The following is a 13477-nucleotide window of genomic DNA, read 5'->3' on the forward strand; positions in this document are numbered from 1 at the left end:
ACAATTAATAAATGGTATCTTATGCAGATGGTCCCGAGCTGAATTCACACGTGGCAAACAGCTGTAGTTTCAGAAGACTTTGAATGTCTTAGTCATTTCAAATTAAAATAGAAATTATTAAAATAAATTTTTTCTTGACTGAAAATAAGATACGTATAATATCCCTTGATTCTTATAAAGAACATAGTAAGTACTTTGAAAATCATTCTAAAATTCAAAATAATATATTTCTAAGTACAGTAATCTTAAAAAAAGGAGATAGCTAAAGTCAGTAAATGCATACATTACAAAATTATAGGGAAATGTAAAGGGGTATGCTGTGTCGTCATCATTTCTGGCATGGGTATTTTGTAAAAGATTTCAATCCTAATACATCTATCTTCTCATTTATTGGCATGTACAGTGTAAATACTGGAGAACTATATCCTATTGATTGCAAGCCAATTCTTTTTTTTAGAGAGGTTTTTGCTATAGGGTGCATGCGCTCGCCAGAAAGACAGAGAGACAGAGAGACAGAAAGCGAGAAATCACCCCCAGGGTGGATGGCCACGCTGCAATCCCTTCTCCTCCATTCTCCTCTCGGGATCTTGGGCACACACACACATGCGCCTGGCATGAGTTTAAACCACTGGGTCCGGGACTTGAACCACAGTCAGCTACATGGGAGTCCAGTGACATAGCCATTGCGCTAACTGCTGGTCCCAGGCCAATTCTTATTTTATTGCCATTTCAATGTCCCCTTAAGCTTACTAGGCAACACCTACTTTAGGGGAGACTATATAGGAAATGCTCAATTGTAGAACAGAGTCTAGGCCCATCTAAAACAGAAAAAGCCGTCATTTTCCCTAACTTGACATTTCTCCAATTATCTGTAACGCAGGTTCTCTTTCTATGATTAACTTTTTTTTTTTTTTTTAAGAGAGGTTTTTGTTATAAGGTGTGTGCGTTTGCCAGAGACACGGAGAAAGACAGAGTGAGAAATCACCCGGGGAGATAGCCATGTTGGCAATCCCTTCTCCATTCTCCTCAGGATTTCGGGGAAGTGTGTTGCTGTGCCTGACGTGAATTTCAGATGGCCAGGTCTGGGACTCAAGCTGTGGTCGGCCATGTGGGAGTCCAGTGCCTTAACCACTATACCACCTGCTGGTCCTGTACACTTAACTTTTATACATGTCAGTATTATGGAATAAAAGTTCAATGACTAATTTTTTTTTTTTTAGTATGTTTGCACATGACTATAAACAATAATAGGGACTGAATTCTTTGACAACACAATTTTTTTTTCAGATCATTGACTAGGTAAACAATTTAGTTACTTAAAATTAATTTATAGGGGCCAGCAGGTGGTGTAGCAGTTAGGTGCTGGATTCCCATGTGGTTGACTGTGGTTCCAGGCCTGGAGCCAGTGGCTTGAAACTCAAGCTGGATGGGTGTGCATGCGTGCCCAAAGTCCTGAGAGGAGAACAGAGAAGAGATTGCAGCCTGGCTATCTTCTCTGGGTAGGTGATCTCTCGCTTTCTGTCTCTCTGTTGCTCCAACAAGCACATGCACCCTATAGCAAAAAAGAAAAAAAAAAAAAGGAAAAACAAGAAAAATCTTTCTCAAAAAAAATCAGTTGTAATCACAGAATTTTTCTTTCATCATGTTAAAGTTTTCCTCTGTTCCCAAAATGATATATGAAAATCTATGAGCAAAAATCACTTGCTGGGTCCTATTTTGTTAAATACTGTGTTTTCATTTTTGAGAGGATCTCAATTTCTCATTTAGTGTCTTAGAAATGTAAAAGTATAGTTCTGTTGTTAGATGAAGGATTTCTGAACAAATAAACTTACCTTCACAGTTCAGCCCAGTGGCATCGAGAGAGAACCCTCTTTGGCATTCACAGCTGAAACTTCCAGGGGTGTTTTGACAGATTCCTTTTGCTCCACAGAGTGAAGGCTGAGACCCACATTCATTGTTGTCTAGCAAAGCAACAAGAAGGAGAGTGTTCAGTTTCCTAATATTCTGTGACTTATATTTTATTACATGAGGTAAAAAGCAAAGTTTGAAAGTCCAGATTTTATTATGTAACAACATTTTGGGACCAGCTGTTGGCATAATGGCTATGTCACTGGACTCCTATATAGTTGACCACGGTTCGAGTCCCAGAGTCAGTGGCTTAAACTCACGTTGGGTATGTGTGTGTACATGCCCAAGATCCCAAGAGGAGAATGGAGGAGGAGGACAAGGGATTGCGGTGTGGACATCCCCCCTGGGTGGTGATTTCTCACTTTCTGTCTCTTTCTCTCTCTGTTTTTCCGGTGAGCACACACACCCTATAGCAAATATCTTTCCAAAAAAAAAAAGTAAACAAACTCCCGCCACCCCCCCCCGCCCTCCCTTTTTAGGGAAATTTATGCCAAATTGCCTTGCTATTACTAAAGGACAAGGGGAAGAAAAAGTATATTTCAAAAAATTAGAACATATTTTGGAGCGACTGAAATTGTAGTTTTAGATAACACAGATGGAGAGTCTTTTAACATGTGTCATTGCAAATAAAAAAAAACTCAGCATGTGTTTTGGCATGTTCTAAATTATAGTGCTCCTTTAATCATATTTTATCTGAACACCATGGGCGCATTCAGAATGAGATATAAAGGCATTGTTTAGGATGTGCCCATCTTGCATGTGCTTTGACTACGTGGGCCTTGTTTCCTTTGATTATCCATGTAAAAAAAAAATCTATATTATTAGAAACTTCTTCAGACTACTGATTGTGAATAATTGGTTCTAAATATAGATACTGAGACATTTTATTTTTGTTTATTTATTTAAGGAATTATATATTACTTAATTTTGTTTATTATTATTATTTCTTAAAAATTTGCTATAGAGCAAATATACTCACCAGAGAAAGACAGAGAAAGAGAGAGAGAGAGAGAGAGAGAGGGAAAAACGAGAAAGCAAGCTGCCATGTCTGGGACTTGAACCATGGTCAGCCATGTGGGAGTCCAGTACCATGCCGTCTGCTGGCCCCACATCTTTTTGTTTTCAATTAAAATTGCACTTGCCAGAGAGAGAGAGAGAGAGAGTGAGAAATGGAGGGAGAGAGAGGAAGAGAGCATCCTCTCTCCAGTTGCCCATGGTCACACCTTGATCCCCCTTCTCCATTTCTCCATCCTGTCCAGATTTTGGGCATGTTTGCACATGGGCATTGTGTTTTCCAAGTCAATGGGGCAGGGATTTGAACTATGATTGGCCACGTGGGATCTGACTCCCTTAAACACTAGGTTATGGGGTCAGCCCAAGACATTATTCTATCTACCATTTTTAAATACAATTTTTTATGCACCTCTCCAAAGTTCATAACATTTCCCACTTGTGATTCTGTCTTACCAATACAAGCAGTGTGATGCTGAGTGAAACCAGGTGGGCATTTACAGGTAAAGCCCCCCAAGGTATTGACGCACAGGAACTGGCAATTGTGCTGTTTGGTCTGACATTCGTCAAGGTCTGAAAGTAGAGAGAAGCCAACAAAAATCAGAGCAGAGTTATCTGATCACACCTCCCTTTTCTGAGAACCTCAGGAGGTGTGCGTTTTCCACTGGAGTGCTTTGGAGATTTCTGCTAGAAGCTTGGTAGACTTCCATGTGTGTTTGGCAAGCCGTTTCTCTTCATATACTTACGACACACAAATCTAATGAGCTACTACGATGGCTAAGGAGACACATAACACAAAGGTTTCTTCAAATAAGAAACGGCATAGTTGATTTCCAGTAGATTCTCATGAACTGTTCTCAAAGCTAATATCCAAAGCTATGATTCTTACATTTAAGACGTAGTATAGTACGTGGCTGGCCATTTAGTCTACTAAAGGATGGATTTAATAAAAATGAAACAAGTCAGTGATGGTCCTAACAAAATATCCGGTCAGATTCTCTAGATTCAAGTAAAATGACTATCAATAATATCACAGAAAGCAAATACACAGTATCTGTAACTATAGTCATAAATGATATTACTGTTTGGACTCAGGTAATGAAACATCTGCAATCTGATTTTGGCTAAATTGAAAGTAATTTGAGAATATATATTTAAAATAAATTTGCCACATACTATAAAATATACAAAAGACTCAATATTTTATAACTTAAACTTTAGTTGTACTCATTTATAAACAACGCGTGATATTAAATTGATTCATACTGGTTCATTAAACAAGTCCAAGATAATAGCAGCACGTGCTCTTATGTAACGCCATGGGTATGTCTTAGAAATAAAACCTCACTTGATTGAGAATCATCTAGATATTAAAAACTTCCTCAGTGCATTAATTTCATACTGATAAAGTCTACTACGAAAAGCTAACATATGTGCATAGTCTCGAAGCTATTTTAATGACCTAATTTTACTTGGAAATTATTTTAATACTAAGCAACAAGTTAAATTTATCCATTTTCACTATTTTTTTTTTTTTTTGGAGAGATTTTCACTGTAGGGTGCCTGCGCTCGCCAGACAGACAGAGAGAGACATAGAGACAGAAAGCGAGAAATCACCCCCCAGGGGGGATGGTCACGCTGCAATCCCTTCTCCTCCATTCTCTCGGGATCTTGGGCACGCACGCACACGCACCCGGTGTGAGTTTTAAGCCACCGGGTCCGGGACATGAACCGCGGTCGACTACGTGGGAGTCCAGCAACATAGCCATTACGCTAACTGCTGGTTCCCTCCATTTTCACTTTTGATTGCAGCAAATATAAGAAAGGTAGCTTAGAAAATGAAATTTTAGATAAGCAGCAACACCAAAAATCTTAGTGATTTGTTGCTATCTCTTTCCTCACCAAAATTTTACTTCATTTTATTTATTAAAAATTTGGGAGGTATGGGACTGGCAAATGGAATAATAGTTACATCACTGGACTCCCACATAGTTGACTGTGGTTCAAATCCCAGACCCAGTGGCTTAAAATTTGCACCAGGTGCATGTGCATGCATGCCTGAGATCCTGAGAGGAGAATGGAGGAGAAGGGATTGTGGCATGGCCAACCCCACTGAAGGGTGATTTCTTGCTTTCTGTCTGTTTCTGTCTCTCTGGTGAGTGCACATGCCCTATAACAAAAATCTCTAAAAAATTGGTGAGGTATGCTATACAAAGCAAACTTAGTAATGTAGGTTTTAATTCTCTCTGCCTTCTACAATGTGCCCTTTGGGAGAATTTTCTGTGAGTAATAAAATGGCCACTGGGAAGATGCATTTGAATAAAGATGGTGCACACGGTCTAATCCTTGATTATCTAATATTTGAACCTGGAATGAGAGCTAGACGGTGTCACAGATGCCAAACAGTCTACTCACCTTTGCATGTCTTTCCATCCTCTTGCAGTACGTATCCCCGTGGACATGAACACTGGTAACTCCCCTCAGTGTTCTTGCAGATGAAGTTGCAAGGTTTCGGGGACTGGGAACATTCATCAAGGTCTAAGTGAAAGTGATGTAAAGATTAAATTCTTGGTAAAGAGCGACAACCAGCCTCTCTCCTTCCTTCCTATTCTCACTTGATTCTTTTTGCTTCTCTTCAACTTCTAGTGGAAGACAGCCAAAAGAAATGATGCATAGAACAATGTTCTCTATAAAGTAGCATATTAGCTGACTTTCTAGATCCATCTGTGGATCTCGGATAAATATTTCAATGTCTAGACAACTGTCAAGGTTAAAGAAATCCACCCAATTCTTTAATGTACTTTGGTTTACAACTTGAGAATGCTTGCTATTTATTTATTTATTTAGATATGTGAATGTGGAAGAAGTTCTCCTAACCTTAGTTGGAATTCCTGTAAGTATTTGTGGGATCACAGATTGTTCTGGAAATCTTCCATGCATCCCTCTAAAATCAGACCTCACATTGGCCCACCCTGCGTGGGCACAGGCCGACCTCTATGGACCTCAGAAGCAGGTAGTCTTGCCTCTCTCTTCTGGCTGGTCCTATTTCCTCAGCTCTCTTGCAGAGACAAGACTAGCGCAGGTTGGCTAGTCACTGGATCAGAGGTCACGACTCTTCTCAAGGTAGCCCTCCGAACACAGCCTCCTCCTTTTAGCTTCCAATAATCTTTTTTTTTTTTTTTGGAGAGGTTTTTGCTATAGGGCGTGTGTGCTTGTCAGAAAGTCAGAGACAGACACAGAGACAGAAAACAAGAAATCACTCCCCAGGGAGGACGGCCATGTCGCAATCCCTTCTCCTCCATTCTCCTCTAGGGATATTGGGCACGCATGCACACGTGCTCAGCATGAGTTTCAGCCCCCAGGTTTGGGACTTGAACCATGATCGACTACATGGGAGTCCAGTGACATAGCCATTACTCCAACTTCTGGTCCTCTTGTTTTAAAAAATTAAATTAACTTTATTCCTATTATTATTTTTAAATTTGCTATAGGGCACATATATTCTATCAGAGAGAGGCAGAAAGAGAGACAGAGCAAAAGTGAAAAGCAGAGAAAGCAAGCTTCCAGGTCCAGGACTCGAACCATGGTTAGCCATGGGGGACATCCAGCGCCTTAACTACCACATCATCCACTGACCCTTTTCCTCTTTTCCTTTGGCCCAGAGGTTGCACAGGCCCAGGGTGTAGCACCATCTCTTGTGACTGCTGCATACTCTGTCCTCACCTTTGCAGGTAGGTCCTTTGTCAGAACCCCCTTGAGCTGACCTCACTGGAATATGTCATCCTTTCTTTCTGAGTTTGATCTGATCACAATCTCCATTTTCTCCACAGGACATTGTGGGCTAGGGCCCCAGAAGGCTGAATGCTCATGATTAATGACCCATTCCCTGTTACTCCCATGCCCTTCTGTCTCTGCCAGGTGAGCTGCATGCGTACAAAGAGTCAGCTTGGTTTTACTTGATCTTTTTGTGCCAGGTATACTTATTGAGATAATATGTGGAGGAGAAAGGGTTTTTTCTTTCATGGAAATGAAGTCATATATGTTGAAAACATCCAGTAAAGGCAAGTCCTCTCCCCAGTAACTGACATAGATTGGTGTGGGTGAAACAACAAACACTTAAATTAGAACAAGAAATTGTAGGATTTTAGGTGGTTTCTGTACTGAGACTGCTTTGCAACTGCAAACATTAGGTAATAGCTCTGGTACACTTTATATATAAAATAATAATTAGGAAGAAGTAAAACATTCTCTTTATATCCACAAACACACAAATTCATCAAAAACAAAAACAAAAAACTACAAAAAAACGCTTTTTATTTTTTTTCCCCCAATTGGGCAAGTGCACTCGCCAGAGAAGAGAAAACTAGAGGCAAAGTGAGAAATTTCCCCTCCAGGGGGGATGGACATGCTTCGACCTCTTCTCCACTCTCCTGGATTTTGAGCACTCATGCGGATGCACCTGTGTGATCTTCAAGTCACTGAGTCCAGAACTCACATGGCAGTCAGCCATGTGGGAGTCCAGCCACCTTAACCACCATGTCACCTGATGGTCCCCAAGCCTCATTCTTTCATAAAAAAAGAAAAGTGTACTTTAAATGTTTAAATTAAAATGTAAAATGTTTAAAGTGTATTTTGGTAATTTTATGCTTTTCTAAGTGGACAGAATGGACTTTCTAAATGAACTGGATATTTCTTTTTTTAAAAAAAGAATTAAAAAAATTAAGTTTATTCATTTATTTCAATTTGACCAGAGAGGGAGAGAGAGAGAGAGAGAGAGAGAGAGAGAGAGAGAGAGAGAGAGAGAAAGCCACCAAGTCCTGGACTATGGTCGACCACGTGGGAGCCCAATGCCCTTAACCACCATACCACCTGCCAGCCCCAATGAACTGGATTTTTCTGCATCCCACAGTATTGGACCAAGGCCAAGTGTGGTGTCATTAAGAACCTTATTGAGAGGCATGGCCTCATTTTCATAAAGTGCACATTGCGAAGTTCCATAGTAAAGATACTCTCCTGAGTATGAGATTTGAGGCAACAGTAGTTGACGAAGCCCCAGGCACCCAGGCGCCTGTCCTTACCTACACACGCGGTCCCACTGATGTCCGTGGTGTAGCCGACCTTGCAGAAGCATCGGAAGGAGCCCATGGTATTGATGCACTGGCCGTTGGTGCAGAGGTTTGGCATTACCTTACATTCATCGATATCTGTGGGCCAAAAATCCGCAGATGGAAATGAATATGTAACTAGTTAGAAACTAAGAACAGTGAAAGCATTCGATAGATAACTAACAGCAAACACTCCTAAAGCTGCCCAGAGGCGTTTTTTTCATCATTCAGGTGAATGGCCTCATGGAAGGGGAAGAGACATAATCTGAAGTGATGGGACTGTTGAAATCTCCACATTTTACAGCCTTAGAATGCATTATTTTGGAGGATCTAGAAAGCTGCCTCTTTGAAGTCTAATTAATTTGAAATTGGTGGTCATTTCCCATGGATTGGCCTCAAGTTCACCTTTGTATCAGATTCCAAAGAAAAATGTTTATTAGCAAAGGAATCATGGGCCGGGGAGGGACTCTGCACAGCCATGGACAAAAATGGTATTTTTTCAGGACATTAGCCTATTAATTGGTTGTACCAAAAATAGAAACCACGGGTCGGTTATGAGACTTGCCAGTTGTAAACAGGAATTCCCATGTATGCTCAAGTAAGCAATCTCTATTTCAATGAGGCAAGATTAGTAAGGGGGTTATAAGCATGGCCTTTGTAGTCAGAGAGCTGTGTTCTGTTCTCAGGTGCACCCCTTCCAGACAGTGCGACCTCGGGAAAATTACTCATTAGCTTTGGGCTGTACTCTGTCATGTGTTAAAATGGGAATAATAAATTCTGCCTCTTAGGTCTGATCTGAAGATGAAATCTTTCAAAATCTCTGAAGATTTTGAAAGATTAACAAAGAACATTGTTTATATATATGAGGGGTCTTCAGAAAGTTCATGAAAAATGTGTATTATTGGGACCCACAGTTAGAGAAATGGCTATGTCGCTGGACTCCCATGTAATCAACCGCGGTTCAAGTCCCGGACCCGGTGGCTTAAACTCACGCTGGGCGCGTGTGCGTGCGTGCCCAAGATCCCGAGAGGAGGATGGAGGAGAAGGGATTGCGGCGTGGCCATCCCCCCGGGGGGTGATTTCTCACTTTCTATCTCTCTGTCTCTCTCTCTCTCTGTCTGGCAAGCGCGCACGCCCTATAGCGAAAACCTCTCCCAAAAAAGAAAGAAAAATGTGTATTATTAAACAACTATTATTTTTTTTTTGGAGAGGTTTTTTTGCTATAGGATGCATGTACTCGCCAGACAGACAGAGAGAGACATAGAGACAGACAGCGAGAAATCACCCCCCAGGGGGGATGGTCACGCCGCAATCCCTTCTCCTCCATTCTCCTCTCGGGATCTTGGGCACGCATGCACACGCGCCCAGAGTGAGTTTAAGCTACCTGGTCTGGGACTCGAACCACAGTCAACTACATGGGAGTCCAGCGACATAGCCATTACACTAACACTGGTTCCCTTATTAAACAATTATACCAATTGGCTTTTTTTTTTTTTTTTGCACTACAATAAACTTGTATTCAATTTCATTGTCCCATGATTTTTTTAAAAGGCTTTTTGCCTTAGAGCGTATGCACTCGCTGGAGAGAGAGAGAGACAGAGACAATGAGGGAGAAAGTATGAAATCACCCCCTTCTTCCCCTGCTCCGGGGAGGGCCACACCACAATCCCTTTTCCTCTATTCTCCTTCCAGGGACCTTGGGCACACACACAGGTATGTTTCAAGCCACTGGATCTGGGACTCAAACTGCGACCGGCCATATGGGAGTCCAGTGACATAACTGCGATGCCATCTGCTCGTCCCCGTTCCATGAGCTTTTACAAGTCCCCTTGTAGACACACACACCCACACATAAATGTATTAGCTAATATGATTGTATCATTTTTTCATCTTTTCTTTAAATTAATCTGAATTAATGAAATGCACTGTGTTACTGATCTGCATGGACTCTCCCAGCCCTTACCTCTCCCATCTGTGGTGTACCCCGGGCCATGAGGGCATATCTTTTTGTACTGGGCAGTTCCAGGAAGTGGGCAGAGTTCACACTGGTGGCCCCAGCCTCTTCCGCCATCACAGCAGCACTCCGACTTGGTGACAAGGTTGCGGCTGCTGGATGCCATCTGACACATGGTCTGCAACACCTCTGCAAAGCATAGGCCCTGTCGATTGTCTGAAAGGGCAAAGGAGTCAGTGTGAGTCAATGTCAGGGAATGGAGACTTCATTATCTTGGTTTTTAAATTAAAGAGGACCAGCGGCACTTTCCATCCTAGCAATACTTTAGTAAAAAATGTTTTTTTTTTTTTTTTTTTTTTTTTAATTTCCTATAGACCTGTATGCCACCAGAGACAAAGCCCACATACCCGAGGTGTGTGGGGGTGGTATGGCCATACTGCAAGCCCTTTTCCTCCATTCTTCTCTTGGGGTTTTGGGCACATGCAAACACACCCAGTGTGGGTTTTTTTTTTTTTTTTTTAAAGAGATTTTTTTGCTATGGGACTTGTGTACTCGCTGGAGACACACACACACACACACACACACAGAGAGAGAGAGAGAGAGAGAGAGAGAGAGAGAGAAAGTGAGAAGCCACCCCTGATGGGGGATGGCCATGTTGCAATTTCCTTCCCTCCGCTCTCCTCCCACTCTCTGGGCATGCATGCACATGAGCCCGGTATGAGTTTCAAGTCACCGGGTCTGGGACTCAAACTGTGGTTAACCATGTGGGAGTCCAGCACCTCAACCATCACACCACCTGCTGGCCCCTCACCCAGTGTGTTTTTCAAGCCACTGATCTGGGACTCACAAGCCATGTTGCAATTTCCTTCCCTCCGCTCTCCTCCCACTCTCTGGGCATGCATGCACATGAGCCCGGTATGAGTTTCAAGTCACCGGGTCTGGGACTCAAACTGTGGTTAACCATGTGGGAGTCCAGCACCTCAACCATCACACCACCTGCTGGCCCCTCACCCAGTGTGTTTTTCAAGCCACTGGTCTGGGACTCACAGACCTCATAGTTGGCTGTGTGGGATCCAGCTGCCTTCACCACCACGCCACTGGTTGGCCCAAAAGATAAGTATTTTTTATATGAGCAATAATACTGCTTAAAATAGCTTAACAATTACAGTTTTGTTGGCAGTTAAGTTCATAGAGGACTCTTTTACTTCAGTTTATTTTATGTGACAAAAAGCGATATTATACTTCAGAACGGATGTGTTTTTTGCTGCATTAGCAACTAAATCTCTGGCATTTTCTACATTAAAAAGACTGTTCAAACATCTGGACTGAGTAGATTTTCTTTGAGTATATAAGGGATTTCTCTGATGTAAACAGGCAAAGAAATTTAAGAAACCATTCTAGTGAAACTGTTATTAATATGAGCAGAAAATTATACTTGCTGTTCTTTCCTTTTTCTTTTCTAAAGACTGTTAGTAAAAGTGTCGATTGGAGACAACAATAGATAAGATATATTTTCTTGACTAAAAATTTCTTAGAATTTGAAGCAGATGAATGACATCATTCTAAGGAAAATACGATACAGCTGAAACATGGTCTTTTACGCCAAATTCAGTGATGAGTCAGTTTAGTACTCTCCTTTCGCTTTGCGTTAAATTTTGCTACATCGCATCTTTACGCCTGCCATAACTAACGGCAATGGTTTACAACGTGTGCATTTTAGCAGTAAAATGCAACGGAAAATCTGAGATTTTGTATTTTCAGCAAGAGGATATTCTGTGAAACATTTTTCTGTACCATAATATAAAAAACGAACTTTCATGGCATTTTGCATTAATGTCAGTGGAGCTTACCTCACATTGCAAATATTTTCTTCTGGAATTAAGTCATCCCTTGATGTAAGCTTTACTGGTCACATTTTCCAGAGAGCTTAATTAATCTTGATTTCAAAAAGACTACGTAAGATTGTTTTTTTATTACACGTCAATGTACATACCACACACACATATGTCCTCTTAATTCTTGCGTACTTGAGGAAGAGGTAGATAGACTACGCAGACTGGGGAATTAGTTTAGTAGATAAGAATATACATGTGGAGTTGTTTTGTGATGACACCATAAAATTGATATTCTATTTACCAAGGAAAATGTATTCATAGATCAACTTACCAAGGCATTCGGTGCCTGAGGAACTTGACTGGAATCCCTCATTACACTCGCACCTATAGCTTCCAATAATGTTAATACAACGCCCGTTTTCACAGATGCCTGGCTTGGTCCTGCATTCATTTTCATCTTTAGAAAAAGAAATAATATTAATGATGAGCAGACTGTAAAATTACACATTTACAAATGATCTTTTTTATTACAATTTTTTAAAATGGCCTTTTCTTGGGCTAACAGATGACATGGAGGTTAAAGTAACTGGATCCCACATGTCCAACAGCGAGGTTCAAATCCAGACCCAGTGGCTTGAAAACCACTCCAGGTGCATGTGCGCATGTGCCCAAATCCCAGGAGGACGGTGGAAGGGAAGGGATTCTGGCATGGCTGTATCCCCAGGGAGGATTTCTCACCTTCTCTCTCCCTATCTAGAGACTGCATGCAACCCATAGCAAAACGTAAAATATATTTTGCCTTTTTCTTTAATTGTTAAAGGGTATGTGTACTAACCAGAAAGAGAGAAAAAGCACCCACACAATGCGTGGGAGCAGGTTGTAATTCCTGTTTCTCCATTTCTTTGTCCTGACAAAACTTTGGGTATACACTGCTCACGTGATCTGTATGCTTCTCAAGCCACCGGGACTGGGATTCAAACCAGGGTGGACCACGCAGGATCTGGCTCCCAATGCACTGGACTTTAGTACTGTGATATGAGGCTAGTCCACAAATGATCCCCTAAAGAATTATATCTCATTTAAAACATCTTCTGCAAAATACTAGGAAGACTGGATTAATAAGCATCCTGTATAAATATTAACTTTTTTTTTTTAAGAGAGAGATTTTTGCTATAGAGTGTGTGTTCTTGCCAGTGAGACAGAGACAGACAGAGAGACAGAAAGTAAGAAATCACCACCCAGGGGGGATGGCCACACCACAATCCATTCTCCTCTATTCTCCCCTTAGGATTTTGGTCACGCATCCTATGTGCCTGGTGTGAGTCTTAAGCCACCAGGTCAGGGACTCAAACTGTGGTCAACTACGTGGGAGTCCAGTGACGGAACCGTGATGCGATCTGCTGTCCTAATATTAACCTATTTTTAACTTCAGCCCATACTTCCAGTTAGGTTCTTTCTTAAGATAGTGTTTTCCTTTCCCCACCCACCAGGTGCTTAATACAGAATGGGAAAATTGGCTTCCAAAAGGGATAGACCTGCCCCAAGACATGAGATAAGGAGGGGAAGAATTTTGGGGCTGAGTATGTCAGTGCATGTGATAAGAGGGCAAGGGTAGGGGCAGGCGGTTGGTAGGCATTGGGTAGGGGGGACGGGTAGGATAAAAG

At 41.6% G+C, this 13477-nt stretch overlaps 1 protein-coding gene across 1 annotated transcript in view; it reads right to left on the minus strand.

Moving 5' to 3' along the window:
- Positions 1 to 13477, minus strand: part of FBN2 (fibrillin 2) — a 279939-nt gene that overhangs the window by 13346 nt on the left and 253116 nt on the right. Inside the window, 6 exon segments of the mRNA XM_027775292.1 lie at positions 1833 to 1961; positions 3376 to 3492; positions 5335 to 5457; positions 7998 to 8123; positions 9988 to 10194; positions 12145 to 12270. Coding sequence (XP_027631093.1) covers positions 1833 to 1961; positions 3376 to 3492; positions 5335 to 5457; positions 7998 to 8123; positions 9988 to 10194; positions 12145 to 12270 — 828 coding nt within the window.

This window comes from Tupaia chinensis, unplaced genomic scaffold (assembly GCF_000334495.1).
Source record: "Tupaia chinensis unplaced genomic scaffold, TupChi_1.0 Scaffold000541_1, whole genome shotgun sequence".
Lineage (NCBI taxonomy): Eukaryota > Metazoa > Chordata > Mammalia > Scandentia > Tupaiidae > Tupaia > Tupaia belangeri.